Raw genomic sequence first — 26007 nt, 5'->3', positions numbered from 1 at the left:
TGCAAGGGATGGTGTAGAGGGTCGAGGGTTTTACAGATCGGTGAAGGTCATGGGCTCGTTGGCTTGGCTCTCAAAAAAATCTATATTTGTGACCCATCCAGACATGCATGTCTTGTCGGCACACTGGACAAGTTATAAATTAGACGCATCCAGCGTTGCAACATGGAGGATAAGGATCTTGGTGATTGTCGATCAGTTTAGAGTTTTCTGTAATTATCAATGTAATTATTCGAGAATGCGATGTAAATTATATTTTTTTATATTTTTAGATTGTTTTAATATTCAAATATCAAAAATTATTTAAAAATATAAAAAAATTATTTTAATATATTTTTAAATAAAAAAAACACTACCGCTATTACAATCTTTAACATTCTTGAACTCTCTCTCACACATGCAAAACAATCTCATTAATGCTCCAAACTATTTCTTCAAAGCGAAGATAATACCTTCTCTTCTTCTTCATCTTCTTCATGAAGGCATATTGAAGACTAATCTAGTATTGTTCGAATCGGTGATTTGATAGTTGCAGCTTAATTTTCATGTCGATTGATTTTCCAGGATTACTTGTTTGTTCACTTGTGGTAGACAAGGACAGATTATTCTTCACGTTATAATGCATTGAACTGAACCGATGCATGCCTTGTTCATCTGCAAAAGCCTCTGGCTCACAAGCTATAACATTAAAATTATCAAAAATTGTTATAGGTGCCCGTTGTGGATCAAGTGAAGTTTTTTCTTATGAAAAAAAAAAATGTTCAACGACACTAATTTTTTTAAAAACAATAAGAAAAATTTGACATCTAAGTATTGACTTGACTAGAACCAATAAACTTAATTAATTCAATAATATAATTTTTAAATTGTTTTATAATTTAATAATATGATTCAATGAGCCGAATTCCTAATCAATCAAATAATAAGGGGTAAAATTTAAAAAAACTTTATCCAGAAAAAAAATATCATTATAAAGAATAAGAATCAAATTTGATATAAATATTAAGTTAAATATTGAAGGATGCAATTGAAAAATAAATTTAATTAAGAAAGGATAAAAAAATAACAATCAAAAGAATGAGGACCAAAGTTAATATAAAATTTAAATGAAATCAAATGCCAAGGGAGAAAATTAAAAAATTAATAATAAAAAAGATTAAAGAAATTAAAAAAATAAGGATCAAATTTGATATAATAAATAAATAAAATCAAATGTCAATAAATAAAATTAAAAATAAATCTAAATTAAAATTCAAAACAAAATAAATAATAATAAATAAAAAACACATTCCATACAGTAAAAATTACAGTGCAACTCTAAAAAGGTTCATTTAGTCACAAAAGCTTACCTATGGATCCCCCTGGGCACACAAGAAAAGAAAGGTACATGGTGTTCATATTTTGTCTGTTTGGTTATGCTTTTGCTGCTAATTAATCACAACGGCCTTTTTAGACGTTGATTAGCCCATGGATTTCGAATCCAACTCCTAAAATATGTAAGGACTAAGGAGTTGACTGACTCCCCCTTATCAAACATTTCTCCAAGGCTATTCATTCCTTTTATAAATGACTGAGCTGCCATTCGCATTCTATATATAGGTTTTTAATTCTAATATTATGCTTAACAAGTAATTGTAATGAAATTTAAAATTTTTAATATCGATTTTTAAGATTAAAAAAAAATTATAGTGCTTAGAGAGTAACTAATAATATCCTATTAGTTACTTTTTAGGTCTCATTTTTTAAAAAATAAAGAAATATAACTAAGAGAAAAATATTTGGTGAAGATATTTTTATTATTTTTTATGGATCATGGATTTTATTGTCTCTCTTATCATTAAAAACAAGCAACAAAGTAGTTTGTTTTAAATAATATTTACAAGGTGATTATAATCTTATTTATTATATAACTATCTCATTACCTAAAACTCTGAAGACCGATTTGAGTTCCTAATTATTATAAAATTAAGTAGTGAATTCTATTTTTTAATTTTGCCTACCAATACAAATCATAGATTATTTGAGATGCTCCTTATGACACATCCTCAAAGTCATATGAGTGTTGAGTGTCAAATAAAGAATCCCTTCACCCTAAATGTATTCATACAAGCTAGCTTTGTATCCAACTTCCAATGCTTAGATAATTCATATTTGCAGTATATCAATAAATTTAAAATTAGGCTGTAAAATCAAGAAACTTATATCCATAATCTTGAAATACAAGGACAATAGCCAACATTATGTTTGAAAGACCTAGGGATTACTTCAAAGCAACAAGAAGAATAATCCAAAAAAGCAAATGAAGCCAATCATGTTAAAGAGCGAAAAGAAAATAACATAGCCACAAGACTCTATGGATAATGATTATCAAATCATTTAGGAAAAAATCGAAGCATCTATAGAAAGGCCTTTCTTATGATGACCTACTCGAGAGAGTACAATACATCAGTGTAAAAGATTGAGCGGAATCTGTTATTGGGTTAGCCATTTTTGTTATTACTTTTTGAGTCCAAGGAAATATTGTTGTAGAATTTATTAATAACATTCAAGGTTAAACATAAATCCTAGAGAATTACCAAAATACGAAGAGAACAAAAGGAGAGGAGAAGAGATTTCAATTATAATAACATATCGCAATTACGAGAAAGAATGGATACCGATGCCAAGAAAAAGGGAGAGGTAAATGTTCATGACAACTAGCCCTTTCTATAAAGAAGAACGGGTATTTAAAAACTTTTTGGTTCAGAAAAGAAGGCTAATTCTCAACCTAAAATCACCAACCCACCACTATATGTTCCATCGATTCCTTACTATGATGTTTGTGAAAGAATGAGTTAGATAAGCAATTCTTAAAATTACTTTATGTTTTTAAGAAATTACACATTAACATTCTTTTTTATAAAAAGTCTTATAACGAATGTCAAATTATGTGAGGCTCATTAAGAAAATATTGTCTAACAAAAGTAAATTATATGAGTATAAGACCATGATCATAACTAAGAAATGCATTGCTATTTTACAAAACAAACCACCAAAGTTTAAAGATCAAAAGAGTTTTACTATTCCATACACAATTAGAAATTCTTATTTTGAAAAATCTTTGTGTGACTTAGGTGTAAATGTAAATTTGATGCTTTTTTAATTTTTTTAAGAATTTTAGTCTTGATAAGTCATAGACCACTACAATATCCTTATAGTTGGTAGATAAGTCGATCAAATATCTATAAAGAATTGTATAAGATGTGTTCGTAAAGATCGATAAATTTATTTTCCCAAAAAAACTTTATTGTTCTTGACATGGAGAAGCATTGTGAAGTCTTCTTTATTATTGGCTGACCATTCTTAGCAATGGGGAAAGAATCTATCAATGTTCAATAAGAAAAACAAATTTTACATGTTATAACCCAATTTTAACCATCTTTTCAAAAGAATTTCCAAAAACATATAAAAAAAAAAAAAAAACATGTTTTCATCCATTCACACACCTATTTTATGATTTTTTTACTATTTTTATCTTGTTGATTTCTACTCAAAACAATCAAACCTTCTATAAAAAAAAATATGTTTTTGATGCATTTAATTAACGTGTCTATTTTGTAATTCTTGACTCTTTTTTTTATCGAATTGACGTTGATGTTGTTTTTTTTTAAAATAAAATATAAAAAATAAGAAAAGCAAAATAATCAAAATAAAGAGCAAAATGAACAAGTGGTAAAGTGCAAAACAGGAAAATGAAGGATCGAAATAAAATGAAATTGCTTAGGGACCAAGTAATTAAAAAGAAAATGACAATTTATCAGCCATAAATAGATGAGTGAATTCTTGAGAAAAATAAGGAGGGTGGGGGAGATGTTAAAAAAGAAGAAGGAGAAACTCTAACCATAAAAGACACCCTAGCCATAATAGGAAGAGATAATGAAAGAGGAAAAAAAAAAGAGAAAAGAGAAATAAGAAAAAAAAACCCTAGCCACCATATCACAAACCAACCCATAAAAAAACCTCTCTCTCATCCTTCTCTCTCTCCAATAACAACCCTAACCTCTCTCATCTCTCCTCACTATCTAGCCAATTACCCCATCCTCTTCTCATTAAAAAAATCAATTAAAAAAGGAAGAGAATAGTGAAACAATATACTACCAAAACTTTCAAGTGCTGAATATGCTTCTTTAAATAGCGATGATGACTAACAATGTCGCCACTAGTAGGAGGTGGCACAACCTGAAGGGTGGTCCATCGCCTACCCCACCCTCCCCATATCATCAAGCCCAACAACACATTGAAAGGTTGAATATAAAAAACAATAAAAGGAGAAAGAATTGGCCAAACTTTGAATGACCAGGTCTCCCTTATCAGAAGGCATGACCAGCATTGCCACCACCAAGATAAAGAATACAAGGAGATTGTTTTTGGAAGACATATCCACGTGCCTCCTTTTTTTGTTATTATTCCAAATGACATGACATAATTCGAGCTGTTAGTATCAACCTTTCCAGTATTGTTGTAACTGTTTCAGCCTCTTCTAGTCCATCTCGGTCATTTTAAAAGGTCTATTTCAAATCCCAAACATCTTTTGATAATTATTTTATAACTTTCTCAAAATAACTCAATTTACTTGAGGAAACAAGGCTAGAAGTTAAGGGTCAGAATTAATTAATTTTGGAAAGAAAATTAAGAAAACAAATAAGAAGAGATTTTGAACCAATTTATGATATTTATTTTGATATGATCATGATGTTAATTTGACATAAATAATGACTGGAAGGAAGTAATGATGTCATTACTGGTTTTATTATTAACAAGCTAGAGGTTAAGTGCAAATGAAACATGAAAAGTGTTCAACAAAAAAAAGTTATTGATTTAGTTGGTGTTGATCATTTTAACTACAATTTTACTTTTACTACAAAGGTATATTATTCAAGGATTGTATGTTTCATAACCCAATTCTGGGTCATTCTTCAAAATTCATTTTTTTTCAAAATAAAAATTAAGATAAAATAAAATAATAAAATAAATGCTGGCAACGTGAAGAAAGTAGACAAGGGAGGATTCCAAAAAATACATAAAAACCAAGTTGTAATTTTGAAAGAAATTCAAGGCCTAATTGTACTCTATTATGCCCAAAAATGAAGAAAAAAATGCATAATTAAGGTCAAATTAAATGATCATTTGCATAAAAATTAAGTCCAAGGACATAATCAAATTTTTAATAGGTCAATTTGATTTAATCATGCGCCAAATTGAATTTTAATTATATTTAAGAATTAATTTGTGTACAATGAAGGATTTAATTAAGTGCAAGGACTTAATTATACTTTAAATGGGTCAAATTAATTTTATTTGGGGCTTAATTGGTAAAAAAAATAAGTTTGGAAGCCTAACTGAGAAGATTGGAATTTTAAGAGACCAAATTTAATTTTTACCAAGTTAATTGATTGAAATCATGGGCTAAATTATAAGAAAATTGAAGTTTTAGAGTCAATTATGGGTTAAAACATAAAACCGAGGCCAAGGACCAAAACGCAAAAGGCGCGTAAATTTTGGGTTCCAATTGACATTCAGCCAGGGCTAAATTGCACTAAATCAAAGGTTTAGGGTTAATTAGGGGTGCAATTGAACGGATGTGAAAGAGGAAGGACTCAATTGAAGTTTGACAAAATTCCTTTATTTAAACCAAAACGACATCGTTTTTTCATTTTAAAAAAAAAAGGACTAGACAACGCGTCGTCTACTCACTATTCATTATCTTCTTCATTTTTCAACCCGAAATAACAGTTAAACAGCTACTTTTAAGGTGCATTTAATGTCTCATATGTCTACCAAAATTAACAACACATGCACCATAATGGTCACCTATCATCCCTCTATTCTCGAGTGTGGTTCATTCAGGTCTATTAACATGACACTGGCCCTGGCCTAAAAAGGCCAACTCAGGCAGCCTTTTCCTATAAATTTGATAACTCACAATGCATACTTTAAACCAATGGTTGAGATTCTTCCTGGCCAAACCAAAGGCCACGATTTGGCACCATTAAAGATAAAATATCCATCTTCCACCTTCTATAAATAGGGGTGCATTTCATTGCCTGGACAAGGAGAAAATCGGGTACAAAGTTTGCCAAAAACCAGTCATTCCTCGGTTCACAGCCAATATTTTCCTCCCTTCCTTCTCTCTCCACCGTGTCTTCAGCCCCTGAAGACCCCACAAACACTTTTATCCTTCATCGATAGATGGCAACGCAACTTCCCTGTAAACCCAAATCCTTACTAGTGGCAAAACAGCCACCGCAACCGCCGGTCCCTCTCCTGCTGTAGATTTTCTTCTCCTTTTTTCATCCTGCTCTGCCACTGGCCACCATCTACCACAACCTAAACCTCAACCACCGCCCTCATGTCTGCCCCTCCCCGTCTCAACCAGCCAAGCCTCCATTTAGGCACTCCGGTGTCAGGTAGCGCCACCCCTCCTTTGTTGCAACCAAGTTGCTGCATACAGAACGAATTCTCGTTCTGCATGCAACATAATTAATTAGCATGGTTGCTGGGTCGGGCCAGCAACCATGCGGGCATAGGAAGAACCATTTGGGTCCGGTCCGACCCCAAAAAGAATAGGATTTGTTGGGCCGAGATCGGCCCAACCCAAAGTTCCTGGGCTCGGCCTAGTTAGTTTGGCCGACCCAGTCCATGTATATTTGGTATATATATTTATTTATAATAATATATATTATAATATAAAAAAATTCAAAAATCATTTCAAAAAATTGAGATTTTCTCAAATATTTTTCTACCAATTTTGAATAATATCGAGTTGTATATTTACACTATAAAATACAAATTCGGTATTAAAATATCCAATTTTCTCTGAAATATTCAAAAAAATTCAAAACATTTTTTAAAAAAATCTAAAAAACTTTTAAATTAATTTCCCTTTTCAAAAACAAAAACAAAATTGTTTTCATGCATGTGGTAAAATCCTAAAATTTTTCAATGCATATTTTCATTAAAAAATGCATCTTTCTCATGTTTTGAAAATAAAAAAAAAATGTATGTCATAACCAGTTTATGATCATCCATTAGGGTTTAGCCAAAATATCAAAAATCTTTTTCCAATCTTTTTGTAGGGTCCAAATGTAGACTTTAATATTTATTGGGTGTAAAATTATACGATAAAGTACACCCTCAAATACTAAAGATATAAGGTGTAAATAAATGTGATGCTAAAATTTAGACTTTAGAACGGTTAGGATTTAACCCGATAAGGTAGAGACTCCCTCATGAAGAGAGATTTATCTTGAATGTTAGAAAAGACCAACGAATAGAAACCCGATCTAGAAAACAATCAAATAACAATGCAGCTTACTTTAGATAGGGTGTAATAAGGGTGATGCGTCTCCCATTTGCACGACCAGTCCCCTACCTAGACTTTTACAAACCATAGATTCCTATTCACCATAATATTAGGTGGCGACTCGTGAATATTAATCATAATTTTATGATTGAATCCAAAAACCTTTCCAACACCACATCTCACATAAGAGGCACGATAAAAGCCTCTACCGTCGCCAAACGACGTCGCGTTGCGCGCACCCCGCGAAAGTATGGATGCAATACATGTTGATGAAACATGTTTAAGGTTTGCAATTAATTATTTTAGAAGGTAACAAGAGAGAAATAATGATGTTTCTAATCTAAAATTTAATATAAACAGACTAGAGTTGAAATATAGAACTATAATACACCTGAAATGAAGAAAGAAAAAAGATTGAAGAGCCTTGATTAGATATCCAGAAGAATGAGGTAAGAACAATGTAAACTCGAAAATGAGTTCTGTCTAACTTGGGGAAACCGTCCAGAGTTTTTTTTATTTCTTTATTTTGTTTATAAATTTTATTTTTTTAATTCAATTTAGAAATTTTATATTTTTATTGAGTTTAGATCAAATATTAATATAAATAGCGTTGTGTAGCTTGTATTTCAATAAAGACTAGCACTAATATAAATACAAAGCTTGTATTTTAGCTTGAATAAAATTAAATATTTTGAGTGTTTTCCTGTAGTTAAGTTATGATGAAATTGATTTTTAAAGATTTTAATTTATAATAAACTTGTTATCTTCCGCTCTTCTTCACGAGAATCTATCTGGAGGTTTCTTGTGGCAGTCGCAGAGGAGTAAACGCATAGAAACGGGAATGTTTAGTTTATAAAGTCCAAGACGCTAGCTTTGATGACAGTGCAGAGACAAGCAGCAGCTTCAAGATTGACAAGTTTTCAACTAGGCTACAGGAAGGATATGTTCGTGGAGATCAAATTCCAAGCCTAACCGAACCCAGCACATTTGCACATGCTTTCAACTCTAGGCCATCCTTAAGGCAATTATAGGTATGGGTAGATCTCACCGAAGTGAAGAGGAGGAGATTCAAGGGGAGGAGAAGGGCACAAGTTGGCTTTTAAAATCCTCACCGTGAACCATGAAGCCGGGAAAAATGGAGGAGACACAGATAGAATTTGAGAAAATGCTAATCTCTGTTTCTCTGATTACTAAGATCAGAGATAACCACATATATATATATATACAATCCTTGGAGAGTCTGTTACAAGGAGGAACGGTTATAACAAGAAGAGGTTAACTGCCAACACAGCTGGCTTAACTAACATAATCGTATAACTAACTTTCTGTTATATGTAACTGATTTTAACTAACTTGCTAGTTATGGAACAAAGTCTTCCAGTGTTGGTTTATCATCCCCCCACAAGTGAAAGGGTCTAGGGACGATGCACAGTTGAGACTTGAGGAACAAGAACCTTGCACTTGGTAGATGCTTGGTCAATAAATCAGCTGGCTGCTCTTCAGTAGGAACAAACTGCAGCTGTAATTTTCCTTTGAGAACTTGGTCACAAATGAAGTGGAGATCAATCTATATGTGCTTCGTTCGGGCATGGAAAACAGGATTCTTTGCCATATGATAAGCACTGATATTGTCATACTAGAGAAGAGGAATAGCAGGAGGAGAAACACACAGCTCCTGTAGTAAAGCCTGCATCCAGATGATTTCAGCAGTAGCTAAAACTAGTCCCCGATACTCTGATTCTGCACTGCTGCGAGACACTACTTTTTGTTTCGTTGAGGACCAGGAGACTAAGTTATCCCCTAAATAAACTAGATATCCACTCGCACTTCGTCGATCATCAGGTTGAGCCCCCCAGTCTGCATCTGTGAAACCTTCAACTGTCAAATGAGGTGAAGGACATAGCAACAATCCATCATGTAACGTGCCTTTGAGATATCGAAGGATCCTTTTGACAGAAAGCCAGTGAGCTGTGGTTGGTTGTTGCATGAATTGGCATGCCTTATTAACAGCAAAAGCAATGTCAGGTCGGGTAATGGTAAGGTACTGAAGGGCACCTACTATACTGCGATATTGAGTGACCTCTTCTATAGGGGCACCATCAAAATTGGACAAATTTTGCCCAATAGTGCCAGGAGTTTTGGCAGCTTTGGTATTAAACATTATTGTGCTATGCAGTAAATCAGACGTATACTTGGTTTGGCTTAAATGCATACAGCCGTCAAGATAAGAAACTTCTATTCCCAAAAAATAGGAGAGCCGCCCCAAGTCGCGTAAAGCAAAGACAGAATCAAGTTTGGTAATGAGTGAAGAAATCTGTTGAGATGAGTTGCCGGTGATAAGAATATCATAGAACTATCAGGGTTGTGGAAGCACCAAAATGAAGGAACATGAAACTGTCGGTCCTAGAGTTACCGAATCCCCATTGTAAAATAGCAGAGCTGAGCCGTTGGAACCAAGCTTGTGGAGCTTGTTTCAAACCATATAAAGCTTTCTTCAATCTACCGACTTTGCTAGGAAACTTAGGATCCTCGTAGCCTGTTGTGTCATATAAACCTGCTCCTTTAACTCACCATTTAGGAATGCGTTATGAACATCAAGTTGATGAATTTCCCACTGAAAACTGATTGCAACAGTTAAGATGACTCGAATAGTGGCAGCCTTAACAACCGGACTAAATGTTTCAAAATAATCAAGGCCAAGAGTTTGATGATACCCTTTAGCCACAAGCCTGACTTTATACCTGTCGATGCTCCCATCTGGCTTGTGCTTCAACTTATAGACCCACTTACAACCGATTATATTAACAGCAGCAGGTTGGTCAACAAGATCCCAAGTATGGTTTTTATGTAGAGCAGCTATCTCTAAATCTATAGCCTGAGTCCAATTTGAGTCTTTGAGAGATGAGTATATCCAGCTGAGGATTGTGCGATCTTGTCTTCTCCAAGCGACAAAAGATGGATTAATCACTTCTGGACTCAACTCCTTCTCTGGACAGATGGTTGTGCCATTTATGAAGTCCTCAAATCCATTGGCAAAGACAACATTATCAATCTGAGACCTTCACAAGACGTAATTTGATCGATCAAGTTTCACAGATAATGTATGATTGAGCAACTGATGAGTGGGAATGGATGCCATTGTTGTGCTTTGTCCAGAACCAACCGGACCAGAGGTAGATGAAGACTGATTAAATGCAGAAGCCATGGCTAAAAAAAAAAAATGAACTCAAGCTCTGATACCAAGATAGAATTTGAGAAAATGTTAATCTCTGTTTCTCTGATTACTAAGATCAGAGATAACCACATATATATACAATCCTTGGAGAGTCTGTTACAAGGAGGAACGGTTATAACAAGAAGAGGTTAACTGCCAGCACAACTGGCTTAACTAACATAACCGTATAACTAACTTTCTGTTATATGTAACTGATTTTAACTAACTTGCTAGTTACGTAACAAAGTCTTCCAGTGTTGGTTTATCAGACATCGTTTAGGGACGCGGTGTAAATTGTGTTTTTAAAAAATTAAAATTTTTTTTGTTAAAATTTAATATGTTTTGGATCATTTTGATGTGCTGATATTAAAAATAATTTTTAAAAAATAAAAATTTTATTAAGATATATTTTAACATAAAAAATTATTTAAAAGTAACCGCAACTAGAGTGCTGGGACGACCTCCCTCCTGGAATTCAAGTATCTTTCACTGTTGCTATCATTTTCCTGTATTGATTAGTTGTCTCCCACATACAATAATCTTTCGCATATCTAACCCGTCAAAGTTTCTCGTTCTCATGTCTATAACGGTGATTAAAAGAATCCCCTGCGCATCAGTCAGGATCTGATATTTGCAAGTTTGAATATTCTACTTCTTTTGATTAGATGACCACGATTTATTAATTAAAAAAAAACATTTTTGATTTGAAAAATACTAAAAAATAATTAATTTAATGTTCTTTCTTATCAAATATACTTTTAAAATGTACTAAAATAATAAGATAAACACAACAACAAACAACTTCGAAAGCATTTATTGATAAGTTGAACCAAATTTGAATTTGCAAGTCAATGCAACCTACAGTTACCGTGTACTTCTCTTTCTTCTTCTTTTTCTTGTTTTTTTGCCAGCAAACTCTGTTAAAAATGGAGTAAAATTATGGTGAGGTTTTTAGCTGTGGCGTGGATAATCTATTTTCAACGTTAATGAGTGAGACTTAAGTGTTAATGTATTGGAAGAAATAAAGTTACCGCAAATCACCGAAGCCAAGAATTTTAGTTAAGAAAGACGGATTGGAAAAAAAAAAAAAAACAAATTAGAGGGGGCAAAATTTATATTTTACTAGTTTCAAGACCAAAACTATATATTATTCACGGAGAAAACAGTATAAAAAATATATATAAATCTCAGCAGGGGTCGCCAGCCCCCTATCTCCGCCCATGAATATGCAAATCACCGCCATGGATTGAGTTTCCTTTGTTTTTTCTTTTCCTTGAAAAAACCCTCCTTAGAATATATATTTCTCTGTTGTAGAAGAAGAAAAATCGGGTAATCACGGATGAACTGGAAACGTGATGATGCTATGATTAAAGCTACTAACCTCTTTTTTTTTTCTTTTTTTTTTCAATTTAATCTTTTTATAATCTAATTAGATCAAATTAGATTAAAAATTATCATAAAATACAAAATAAAAATAAAAAGGATTGAAATGTAAAACTTGAAGAAAATACATAGCCACTCCAATTTTTATTTTGATTCTAAAAATTATTTTATTTATTTTTTAATTTTTGTGTTGGAGAAATGAGAAAGAAATAAGTCTGGCAAAAACTTGTTGGTTAGCTACTTTTGAGCAAAGAAACTCATTATTCTTGATATCAATAGATTTAATTTTATAACAGGGGCTTAATGGTAGTAGTTTTCAAATGTTATTTTACTTGAAAATATAAATCAGACTTTGTTTAGATATTTTTTATTTGGTTGATTTTTTTTTCTATTTTTTTGGTGTTTAGGGATTATTAAATGGTTTAGAAATATTTTTATGATATTTATTATTATTTTTTATCAATTATTTGGAGTTTTCTACACTGTTTTTCTGAATTTTATATACTTTTCATCACCTTAATCTTGAGTGTTTTCTCATTTACTTTGAGTTTTATTTTCCTCCAAATTTGGAGCTTAGATTCAGTCTTTGTTGAGATATACTTTATTTCATTATTTTTTGTTCGTAGACCTTATTTAAAAGTGTATCTAAATAAATTGGTAATGTTGAAATCTTATAAGATTTATTACAAACATTTTAGTTGCACTAAGAGAGGAGCAATAAAATCTTAAGAATAAAGGATTCATCATTGATAACAACAAAAGCTTTGTTATTTTAAAATGTTTCAACAAGTAAGTATCTCTCTTTGTTTTGATTAAAACATATTAATATGCATACTAGAATTGTATTTTTATATCTTATGCTTCTTTGAATATATGTTTTGTATGCATGCTAGAATCTTTATATGTTTTTAGTTTTGATTTCAAGTTTGTCAAGACATGCTTTTATCTAAACTTGTATGTTCTCCGGTTTAATATTGGATATATAATTTAAATAGAATGGTTTTGTTATGATAAACTATACAATACATGCTCTTTCATCTAATTCTAGATTGTTGGCTTACGTTATGCTGCAAGTTGGATCAAGTTTTTTTTTAATGTAAAAAATATTCAAGCATTACTAATGTTTTTCTAGTAGGAAAAAATATAAATCATACGGGGATTAACTTAATGTGACCTGATTGACTTGGTAGGTCTAAAGATAACCTAGATGGCCAATAAAATCGTAATTTAACTAAAACGAATTCAAGATGACATTCTTTTTTAAAAGATTGATACATAAACATATTTGATCAACTTGAGTCAACCCGAGTTGACTTGTCAAATCTATAGCCAGAGTGATGAGACCATGATAACCCTAAATAAAGCAAATTGAAATAAATTATGAAGCTCAATCTTTAATCAATCTAGTGTTGAATGATGAAATTGTAGAACAAAAATTAATTTAGAAAAAGACCCAAAAAAAATTTTGATTCAATCCGAGTTAATTTATCAAACCTAAAACTCGGGTCATAAGATAACCTTAGAGAAAGTAAATCAAAATAAATTATGAAGCCTAATTCATTACCAATCCAATATTGAATGATGAAAATGAAAAAAAAAACAATTAAAAAAGACACAAAAAATAACCCTAGTCAAGTCAGGTTAGCACACCCCACCTATTAATTGGGTTATGAGATCATGTTATCCTCATACAAAATAAACTAAGAAAAAGACCTAATTCAATATGGGTTAGCTTGTCAAACTTTCAATCTAAATCATGAGACTAAGATAACTTTATAGAAATAAAATTAAAATAAATTATAAAAATCAATTCTCAATAAACTCATTGTTGAATGATGAAATTAAAAAAAAAACTCAATCTAAAAAAAAGATACAATAAAATGACCTGAGTCTACCCAAGTTAACCCGCAAAACTCATAACTTGGGTTATGAGACCAAGATAATCTTATAGAAAGCAAACCAAAATAAATTATTTTATAGTTTAAACAAGTATTTATCCTGCTTCTAAATAAAAACACAAGTATGTATACTATGTCATAAATTTTAGTAAATTTAAAGCTAATTATTAAATGATAGTTTCATTAAGACCAATTACACTTAATATCATTACAGTTGAAGATAAGGTTTGTGATGATTCAGAAAAATTATATATAAAAAAAGATTGCACGTACATGCCAACCATGCTGATTGTTTAGGTCGTATGAGCTTACCTAATGTCAACCAATGCAGGCACCGCTTTTCTAACCAACGGTTATGTCCTAATATTGTAATTGCCAATACCTTTACCAATGATATGCATAGCACAACAACTCTCAACTTTCTAGGAAAATTATTTCCTTCTTCATATAGTAAATTCAAGAATCGAGTGCATAAATACCCTAGTCACATGTAAGGATAAGAAGGTCATATAAGTCTTGGGTGCCATACATAACCATTAAAAGCTTGGTCATGCAATCTTATACATGATCATTAATCTCCCAACAATTCTAAGAATCACTATTAAGCACTCAACAATTTCATGAACCATCAACAACCATTTAAATTCTAATAAAACTACAAACAACCACAAAATAATTTCTAAAACTACAAACGATCACTCAAGATTTTCTAAAACATACAATTTCTTTTATATTTTCCTGCTATTTTTTATTTAACGTATATTATTTTTCTGTTTTTACGTCTTACTAATTTAAATATCAGAATGTTTCATGTGTTTACAAGTATTTTGCAGCACCGATCCGCAGGCTTGAAAAAACTCAATTCTTTTCTGAAGTATTTCACGACTTTCAATCACAATATTGCAGAGTGAGATTAGCTAGAATAACCACCACCCCAAACAACTGCATACACGTATGAGATATGGTTTGCTTGTGCATAATTTTGACTGCATGCGGCCCATGCTCCATTGTGGCATAATTCATAAAATCAGAACCTCTCTGATCTTATCCCAGTTAGTAATCCGATATTCCACGTTAAATGCAACAGTGGTAAGTCAATGATAATTTACCTCCCGATGCCACCCCCTAGTGAATTGCAGAACTAAAACGCACGAAGGGCATATATATGTCAGCTTGTGTTTTTGGAATTCGAAGATGCTACTACTGTGCTTATTGTATTCTAATATAACGCGGGAAAAGTGGGGATATATATATATATATATATATATATATATATATATATATATATGCCTCCGTCTATAAGAGCAGAATTCCTCTCTTTGCCTTGTCAAGAAAGTGTAAAAGCAAACTAATAAATTTATCAATTTATCTTCCTTAATTTCATCATCAAACAAGAGCTAATTGTTTTCATTCTAGAATTTATATATTTACTGTGCCACCAATTATTCTCAACCAATTAAGATCCTTGGAAATTAACAACATAACAGGAATACATAATATTATATATATTGTTAATTCTACAAGTTTGAAAATCGAAGTAAGAAAAAAAAGCGCGAGAACATACATAAATCAAACTTGGTATTATTGCAGCATAATAGAAATAGATTACGAGCTGCTAGCTATATAGGAAGAAAGGGAAAAGGAGCCTTTCAAGCTAGTCACTACACTAATCGCAGATTACAGCGTACGTTTATTGATATAACAATGTTTAAGGCACGAGCCAGCAAAAGCCTTGCTAAAGTCCAAAGAACAATAAAATGAGGTGGGGATGGATAGCAAGGAAAGCTAAATTATACGCGGCAATTTATTAAACTGAAGGACTTAGGAGGGCGGACACTTGAAATCTTCCGCGACCTTCCTGTCGCATTCGTTGAGCAACAACTCCACGGCAACAGGAACATCTAACTTAATAAGGCCCAACAGATCAACTTTGATTCGAGTGCAAAGGCAAACAGCAGCATCAAGATCAACAAGACCATCAATGAGGCTGCAGCATTTGGCCTTTTCTTTTTCACCAACAAAGATTTTCAACAAATTCAGCACATTTGCGCATGCTTGCAACTTCGAGGTATCTCTAGGGCAAGTGCCTTTTGGTAGTGATGGAGGTGGTGGTGGTGGTGAATTGTCAATTGGTGGTGGTGGTGGGGACTTGGCCATTGGTGGTGGCGACTTGGCCATTGGTGGTGGCGGTGACTTGACAATTGGTGGTGGTGGTGACATGACCATTGGTGGCGGTGGTGACTTGACAATTGGTGGTGGTGGTGACATGACCATTGGTGGCGGTGGTGGTGGTGGCTTGACCTTGGGTGGTGGAGGCTTGACCTTGGGTGGTGGTGGAGGTGGCTTGACCTTGGGTGGTGGTGGTGGTGGCTTGACCTTGGGTGGTGGAGGTGGCTTGACCTTGGGTCGTGGAGGTGGTGGCTTGACCTTGGGTGGTGGTGGAGGTGGCTTGACCTTGGGTGGTGGTGGTGGTGGCTTGACCTTGGGTGGTGGTGGAGGAGGTGGCTTGACCTTGGGTGGTGGAGGTGGCTTGACCTTGGGTGGTGGAGGCTTGACCTTTGGTGGTGGTGGAGGTGGCTTGACCTTGGGTGGTGGTGGTGGTGGCTTGACCTTGGGTGGTGGAGGTGACTTGACCTTGGGTGGTGGAGGCTTGACCTTGGGTGGTGGTGGAGGTGGCTTGACCTTGGGTGGTGGTGGTGGTGGCTTGACCTTGGGTGGTGGAGGTGACTTGACCTTGGGTGGTGATGGTGGGCAATACTCAGCGGAGCTCAGCAAAGCCAAAAATAAGATGTAGAGGGAGAGGAGAAGGGCATTGGAGGCTAGTGCTCCTGAAGCCATATATCTAAAACTGTAGAATGTTTTAGAGATACTATAAGGACCGTGATCGAGGTTTAAGAAAGAATGTGAGAGGCGGTGGTACGAAATACAGAAGTGGCTGGTCAGGCGTTTAGGGACCGTTTGGGAACGCGGCTGCGGCCGCGTTCCCAAAAAATTTGAAAATTTTTTGTTTTTTTTTTTTACTAAAATTTAATATGGTTTGTACGTTTTGGATCGTTTTGATGTGCTGATGTCAAAAATAATTTTTAAAAAATGAAAAAACATCGTTGACATGTATTTTGGCACGAAAAGTTATTTGAAAAGCACCAGTAACCACACTGCCAAACACGCTCTATAGGTGGAGAATAAGCACCAGTTGGCTTTTAAAAATCCTTAGACGTGAACCATATGCATGCATGCAGCCGGGAAAATTGGAGGTAATAAATCTGGATCGAATATTTTCTAGTTGACTTTCCATGCTTTTTTTTCCGTCTCTTTGTGGTAGTTGATAGTTAATTTTAGTATCAGACCAATCAGCTCAGAGTTCGAAATGTAAAGTTCTATGCCCCATAATCTAATGCAAAGTCACGAAAATAAATAGAAGATAATTTTCAAAAAAACATATCAAAAAAAAAAATTAACTCAGATTAATTCAGTTAACTTACAGATTCAGATAAAAAAATTTTTAAAAAAATCATACCAGAAATAACCGCATAAAAAAAAGCAAAACAACTTAATTTAACTCAAGATAACCTAAATTAATTTGACTAGCTTGTTTCTCATGAAATAAAATTAAAATAGCCAAATAAATAATTGAATAAATAATGAAATTCAAGTTGCAATCACGGAAATATAAAATGAGAAATTTAAAAAATGAACTCAAATCTGGTCACGAGAATGGTATACAACCTAGCTAGGGAGACATGAGAAAAGAAAAGGAACATATTTTATTTGTCCTCGCCATAATAGCATCCACAGTACTGTCGCTGCCCAGATCTAAATTCCTAAGACCGCGAGAGTAATATGGCTGGTCAGGAAAGATTCCATGCATGGATCGAAGCTGCCCAGATCTTCCATGCATGCAAGCTTTGCAATCTGTTTTTGACCTTCTTTTTCTATGTAATGCATGGATCTCTGGAACCCATGGTTAGTCAAGTTAATGAGTTATCAGAAGTGTAGACAGAAATGCATTAACACTAAACTATTAAAAAAAAAAAAAACTGAGAGCTCTTTTATCGATGTTTCGATTACCTCAACTGAAATACGCATTTTGCAAATATGAAAAGTAATTCTAAAAGAAATGGGATCCAATTGGACTTCATCAATATTGGCCCTCAAAATCTCTTAGGGGATCTTTAGAGAATAAATTGTAGAGAAATAACTTTATAAATTAATAGAAAAGGATTGGTTGGAAATATTGTTGTTTTGTTGCTATATATATATATATATTATGGAAGCTATAATATAAAACAAAGGGAATATAATTAATAAAAGTGATATACAAACATGCCCACATTTTGTAACTATGTCAAATCAAGTATTATAATCAAATTTAGAGATTAAAACCATAAATCATAGTTATTTGGAAAGAAGAATTCACATATAGAGCATAAAAACAAAGAAAAATAAACAAAATATATATATATAAAAATTATAAAAACTACAACATGACTTTGAATCACATATATATTTAAAATAAGCTAAAACTTCAATCAAAAACACCTCTAGGACAACCAAAAACCGAACAGACCCTTGTATCCTAAAAACTATGAATTCAATCATCAAAAATAATATAATCATGTGAAATTACCAAGGCAAACAGGCATCGGAGAGTAAAAGGGAGAAGTAGGGACTTTTAGCGAACATTGATATAAATATAAAATCACCTCATCTCTTATAATATATATATATATATATATATATATATATATAATGAAATAATTTTTAAAAAAAAATTGTTTTAAACTTCTTCTTTATATATTTATATTTTCTCTCATATGTCACCAAAAGAAAAATATAAATTTTGTTTTATCAAAATATGATAGATAAATATAGTCACCAGAAGAAAACTTAATTTAAAATTAAAAAATAAATAAATAAACACTTCAAACCTTAAAAACTATCCTTTAATCTTCCCCGACATAGACAAAATTAAAACAGGGAGAAGGATTAATCTCTGAAGAAGCAAATTAGTACAGTCAATTTGTTTTGTTAAATCAACAGTACTGATCAATGCATTAAGCTAGGTTGTGACCAAACAGAGGAGCTGGCATATGCTTGCAGTTGCTGAAGCATGTGAAGTGGATAGCAAGTCAATGGTCTTTGGGAAGGAAGTTAATGTCTGAAAGAACCATAAATGCATGCATTACTGCAGATATCTTATTTATTACCAGACAGGACGATTGAAAGTTCAAGCTGGTATCTCTAGGGCAAGTGCCTTTTGGTAGTGATAGAGGGAGGTGGTGGCCGCAGTGACTTGATCATTGATGGTGGCGGCGGTGACTTGAACATTGGTGGTGGAACATGACTTTGAATCACATATTTAAAATAAGCTAAAACTCCAATCAAAAACACCTCCAAGACAACCAAAAACCAAACAGACCCTTGTATCCTAAAAACTATGAATTCAATCATCTAATCCGCAAATCTACCGCCTACAATCATCAAAAAAAAATATAATCATGTGAAATTACCAAGGGAAACTTGATATCCGTATGTGTAGTTTATTATAGCTGGTTTTTCTTTAAGAAATAAAAATAAATCTTGTTTCGCAATTCAAATATCTAATGAAATATTGTTTTTAAGAAATTGTTTTAAACTTCTTCTTTATGTATTTACATTTTCTCTTATATATCACCAAAAGAGAACTTAATTTAAAAATGAAATAAAAAACAAGAAATTTAAAAACCCTAAAAAAAATTCAAGCGAAACAATTCAAGAGAAAGCAATTCAAGGGAAAAAAATTCCAGGCTCAGGCGTGCAAAGGCCTTCTAGCCTAAACCCACATGCCTAGACCACACACCATTGTGGCTAGAATTTCAGGTTTGATTTTTTAAAATAAAAAAAAAAAATTTCAACTCATTTTTATTTAAAAACACATAATTAACATTTTTAGAACCTCCAAAAACTCATTTGTCAACCCAAAAACCCTCCAAAATGTTTCAAAAACACGGAAATGTTTTTCTCTATCCAACCCTCTGTTTTATATTTCAATCCTTGACTTTTACGAAAGAAGAGAGAGAGTCAGGTAAAAAGAAGAGCAGAGAGAAGGCTCATTGGTGGCCAAAGTCCTGCCATCAGTAACTACATCAATAACACAATTTTCGTGTCTATGGGGAACTCAGTGGAGATAGTTTATTCTCGAAAAAATAAATCGAAGCTCGACAAAAAATTATCCACGATATAATCAAGGGATAAGGAATAAAACAAGAGGTTAGAGATTACAAAAACCGCAAACCACATGCTTAGTGCTGAGATGGTCACCCTTATTTTAAATAATCCAATTTACTGGCAGAAACATAAAAAAGGAATCTGAAAAAAGGAACACCATCTTGTTTGAGAACCAGCTTTGAGAAACTTAAAAGTCTGTTTGTTTGATGTTAATTTCAGCCACATCCATTATTTCTAACCATCACAATTCACAAAGGCAAAATGATGAACAAAAGAGGACAGCCATGAGAAAGAGCAAGAAGGATACAACCACTCCTAGATCAACCCTACGGTTCTCCACCAAGCTCCACCTTCAGGTTGTCATATGGATACACCTTCGGTGCCTTATCAAAAGAATAAAAAAAGAAAAGAAAAATGCTGTTGTCAGCATAAGAAATGTTAAATGTGGAACAGGAAAAATGTTGAGTGTGTGCACGCGCAAGCATCAGAAACGTAAAGTGCTGAATAAGAAAAATGTTTAAAGTGCACAGAAGCAGCGCAATTGCATTAAAAGAGGATGTCTAAAATGTTAAGCATAAAATACTCTATATAGAACAAAATATGAAGTTGAAACAAGAAGTTATAAAAGGAACGTATGCAGCTGATGAGATAAAGTGATATTTGACAAAACATAACAGGGTTATTCACAAGGCAGAAGCATAACATCATCATACACTATGAATGCAGAATCATTATTGAAGTGCCCAAAAAGTACCATAAATTACATAGCTCCACTAATGATAGACAAGATAAAAGACATCAGACTGCCAAAATGAAATACTCTTAAAATGGATAGGACCTTCAAAATTCTGCTGCAAACACTTTTATGCTTGATCAATATCTTTAAACTTGCAATTGTTATCTCTCAAGAATAATTAGATTTTGCATAATGCCAATGCAAAAGAAAATTCAAGGGAACAGGATGCTTCCCACAAAAATTTTTCCAGCCTTTCCCTATAATTCTCAAGGACTGTACATTTGGGAAAACATATCAGGAAATTGGTTTAGCCTTCTAAGGAGATGATCAGGTTGAATTTCCACTCTAATACATGGCCTTGAATTACCCAGTCTAAGTATATCGGTACCAGTGATATTCAAATGCTCTAATCAAGTTTTGAGATGAATCTCACCAGAGAACCTATATCATGTGATGCGGTGGCAGTTTAGATTCACAATTCCTAGAAGGATAGACATTTTTTGCCTGAAAGCTCCACTTTGTTCTCCAACAAACATAGCATGTGATATTAATGACTGGATAATTTTCATATATCCAGAGGCATATCAACTGGCTCGAAAGGAAAACCTTTGCTTTTGGAATCAGTGACAACAAACAAACATAAGGCTTCCCTAAGGAAAAGCACAAGACAGACTCAAGTATCATCAAGCACTATGAATATGAAAGGGTATATAAAGACTAGCAGATGTTAGAATAAGCAGTTCCTGCAAGTTTACGAGTTCTAATGTATCCCATACTTAAAGACATAGGAAATTCAGATCAGTATAAAACTGCAGAATTTTGAAAGATAATTGAAAACTTGTCCTAAAGTGGAGGAGTGATTGAGCACTGAACAGGAAATAGATTCACTGTGTTCAAATGTAGCACACTTCAAAATTCAACTCCATCCCCTGTGACTTAGTTGAGTTAAGCTGAGCCGAGCAGTAATCTGCTGTGGCTATAATTGGATAAAGGACAAACCCAAGACAGATGCATCGAAGGAAAACTATGGTTCTCTGTCAAGTGTGAGGCTTTAGATTTGGAGCATGGACATCACATTCTCACTCAAGAGTTTTCTTCCTAAAGTTATAAGAAATCAATTCCCATCACTAATTTTTGCAAGGTCATATGAGTAATCAGAGGAATCAGTTGTTTGCTAATGCGTCATCATCTGAATCCTAAGTTCAGTATCATGTTTTTTCCTAACTTGTAATCTAGTCAGCTCAAATTTTGCTTCCAGAAAGACAAAGGTTATATCTTTTTCAATATTTTTTGCACTGAAGCTGAGTATTATAGAAACTCGATGGTTATTACAAGTTCAAGAGCTTAACTTAATAATAGTTTTGACATGAATACCAACTTCTTAAGCACATATCTAATAGCTCTTATCCAATGTAACAATGGAAATGCCGTCATAAATGAAAGCACATCTGCTTTCCCCACTTTCACCAAAAGCAATACACTAGGAAAGGGTTGATTAAAACAAAATGACCTCATGAAGTTGATAAATCTTCATCCAGGAGCTTCTAAGAACCACCAACATGTCCTCTACCATGGCATCAAAACAGAGTTGAATTGGAGTAGATGTCATCATACAGCATTTTTCAACTCAAAAGACAACGTATTTTCACATCACAAAACTCAATAACAAGAACTAGTTTCCTAGACTGATATCAAAAGTGCAACAGATACCAATTCCTTTCAAATACCAAAGCTAAATCTTATTAACATTTTAAACATTCATGACTATCCTGACATGTGCAATTTTCTTTGTAGAACACTAGAGTAACATTTCAATCACAGAATTAGGGCAGAAATCAGAGCTCTATAACCAAGCAGGTCTTAAATTCAACCCCCCTCATTTGATGTTCATTTACTTTGCAAGATAGTCTCGCGTTTATCAGAGGAATCAGCCATTTATATTGCATCATTACTGAAAGCATAAGTTCAGAACTATATCATGTCCTAACTTGTAATTTAGTCAGGTCGAAATTCACTTCCAAAGAGATCAAGGTTTTGTCTCTTTAACTAATGTTTGCACTACAGCTAAGTACCATGAAATTAAATTGATTATACAAGGTCGACAGCTTAACTTGATAATATTAAGTGTGAATATCGGTTATGACTCGAAAGGAAATTTATTTCTCCACTTAATTAAACACACCAACAAAAACATATTCACCAATTGATACCAAAATACCAACAAATATCGATTCCATTCAAGTAAGCAAATCAAATATTTAAAACCGAATGAAAGGATAGAGGGGGGAGGGGGGTCTAATAACCAAAATATGAGTTATTTAACTTACAAATGGAATCGTAGAAGCTTTATCATTCCACACAACTAACAACCCGAGACTCGCGAAAAATCCCAAACCTCCACATAACCAAGCCAAGGCCTCATACTATTACCATCAAAGAATCCCAAAAGGAAAAGGAAAATCAATAAATTGATATTTACAAGTTATAATAATAAAATCAATAGTCACTGGTTACCTTTCCAACAGTATCGGCGATTCGATCTATGCAAGGTTCTGGAAACGCAGTCCCATTGTCCCACGTCAGCTCATCATTCACGGGAATCTGAAAGAATAAAAACCCCAAGTGAATTTTCTTTTATGGATTTGATTTTTTTTGTAAAAAATTGAAAATAGTTAATATATACTAACGGGTTTATCGGGGACGATGTGTTTGCCGACGGGGAGGCCCAAGCCGGAACGGAGGCGAAGAGAGGAGGCGACAGAGCGGCTAACGACGCCGTTTCCTCCCATGATCCGTGAAGCCACGTTGCTCAATCTACCTGCCATTTCGGCTTTAGATTTAGCTCGATCTTCCTTCTTCAACTTCCTGAAGTACTATTGTTGTTGTCAGCCAATCTTCAGTACCTATCTGGTGATTTTCCCGAGTGTTTGTGAATCGACGAATTTCAGAAATTCGAAAGAAGTTGTTTCTGCTTACGACAGTCTATTAAACGATAGCGTTTCAGACATGTGCGGTGTAATGTTTTGGGCTCGGAGCCCAGTAGCTTGGTAAGCTTCACTATTTTCTGGATTATTTGGTATTTTAAATTGTTAATATATTAAAATAATATTTTTTTATTTTTAAAGTTTTTATATAAATATATTAAAATAATTTGATGATTTTTAATTTAAATATTGTGAATTTAATAACTGATATTACATTATAAAATAAATAATACTTAATATAAAATATTTTTTATTAATTCATTAAACTATATAGAAATCTGAACACTTAAAACTACAAATTATTTGATCTTTTGTTATTTTTTATTTTTAAATCATAATTTCTAGTTGTTTTCAATATGATCATTGTTAAAAATACTTATTTTGTTAAGAATACTATTTACTGCACTTTGAACCCTTTCATTGGCTCAAACCCTGGCATTGATATTGAAAATATCATCATCTATAGTGGACCTCATATCAGATTAGTTTGAAGAATATAAGAGAGCTCTCACCTCTCTTTCACTCCCTAACAAAAACTTCACTGGTTACCATGCAGACGCAGGCAAAGCAGTTTGAAGTTGCTTTTAACAGAACGCAAACGCGTCTGTAAATTTTAGTAATTTTATTAACAATAAACGATAGTTTATCATTTACCAAACAATTGATACCTGCAGTGGCATCTAAACGTGGAAGCTACCACGTAGCCAAACAACTACCGTTGTGCTATTGAGCTATTTAGTTACAAAACTCAAGATTGACCGATTTAAAATTGAAGTTATAGATTTAATATTAACTGATTAATCCAAGTAATAATATATATATATATATATATATATATATATATATATATATATAAAACACTCTAAAATGACATTGACTAGGCTTTAGTTCCATGGATCAACAGATTGATTCACAAACCGAGTAGAGTTTTGTAACCACGCTCTCAAATATTATAATATTGATTGTTACTGTTGGAGCTAGATTTTTATTGGACCTTTTGCACTGAAATACAGTGGATTGTTATATTCATTAAATATAAATCATTAAATTCAAATTAAATAATTGAATTTAATGCATCATAAAAATATACTGTTAATTATTATTTTTTCACTTAATCCAAATCATTCAAAACCAAGAATAAGATTTGGAACATGATCCACCATACTCTCTTAGGAGCTTGAGAAGCTCCAAATCACTAGCTATCTACACTGCAATTTGAAAGGGAAAAAAAACCAAACTATCCCTGAGTTGATTTATAATTCCAAATTCCAAGAAGCCGCGGTGTTTCAATTTTTGACCACCAATCATGAGATACCAAAGGTCAGGTTGTCCTGTTTTGGATTTTGGACTTGGTCTCGAGTCTTGACAACCCTTCGCTTAACTGCGGTTGTCGTGCGTTATCAGATAACTGGTCTCTGCTGCAATAAGGGTGGGATCAAGATTTTCATGCATTTTTTATGGTGAAATTATTTATTATTTAATTATATAATAAAAAAATACTCAAAAAAATGAATAATAATCTAATATTGGAATGTTTGTTTTAAACCATGATAACTCTATAGAGTAAAAAAAAATTATAAAATTCTATTATTAATATAATTTTTTTAATCAAAGAGCGAAGATACTTTATTTATGATTTATAAAATAAATTAAGGAATTTATGAGCAGATAAATTTGTTAAAACTAATTAAATATTAAAATAACAAAATTAATTTTTATAATAGAAATAAAATATAGATGCATTTGCAAATGTTTTATATCCATTATAATTTTTTTATTTTAAGTGTTTTTATTTATTTTATCGTAGCGGCTAATTATTATTACTAATAACAAATATTTTATATATAAAAAAAATATATACATATACACCTAATCTATACAAAGTATACAAGGAAAAAAATTCAAGACAAATCAAATTAACCTCTTCAAAATATTATGCAGTTAAAAATATAAAAGAATTAATCATTTTTTTTTATAAAACAAAAAAAATACAAAGTTAAATGGATAGAAACAATTAATGAAAATAGATTAAAAAACAAAATAAAAAAAACCATGCACGAATGGCCTAGGCCTTAATAAAAAAAGCATTAGGCTTTGAAGCGTAAGCCCGCACATGTTTTTTTTTCTTGAGAGCAACTGAAACATTATTCGTTTTTATTTTTTTAAGCAAGCAACAAGTCGTATATTGTTATGTTTTTTGGTCACCTCCAGTTAATAGAAAATCAAGGTCCAAGTTTTTGGACCCT

General features: G+C 32.8%; 2 protein-coding genes across 2 annotated transcripts; one reads left to right on the top strand and one right to left on the bottom strand.

The window, feature by feature from the left end:
* Window positions 1-15729: 15729 nt before the first annotated feature.
* LOC133696610 (glycine-rich protein 23-like) lies at window positions 15730-16726 on the top strand. The gene has a single exon (XM_062118839.1). It carries the CDS (start codon window positions 15816-15818, stop codon window positions 16626-16628), a length of 813 nt encoding a protein of 270 aa, XP_061974823.1. The 5' UTR covers window positions 15730-15815; the 3' UTR covers window positions 16629-16726.
* Window positions 16727-20031: 3305 nt separating this feature from the next.
* LOC133680494 (NADH dehydrogenase [ubiquinone] 1 beta subcomplex subunit 8, mitochondrial) lies at window positions 20032-23744 on the bottom strand. Its single transcript, XM_062103487.1, has 4 exons — window positions 23465-23744; window positions 23292-23378; window positions 23105-23200; window positions 20032-20424 (listed from the first exon to the last, which is right to left on the bottom strand). The coding sequence occupies exons 1-4, from the start codon at window positions 23600-23602 to the stop codon at window positions 20368-20370; spliced, it is 378 nt and encodes a 125-aa protein (XP_061959471.1). The 5' UTR covers window positions 23603-23744; the 3' UTR covers window positions 20032-20367.
* Window positions 23745-26007: the final 2263 nt, after the last annotated feature.

This window comes from Populus nigra, chromosome 1 (genome assembly GCF_951802175.1).
Source record: "Populus nigra chromosome 1, ddPopNigr1.1, whole genome shotgun sequence".
NCBI lineage: Eukaryota > Viridiplantae > Streptophyta > Magnoliopsida > Malpighiales > Salicaceae > Populus > Populus nigra.
The sequence above is the reverse complement of the archived record's forward strand: the minus strand, read 5'-3'. Positions and strand labels throughout refer to the sequence as shown.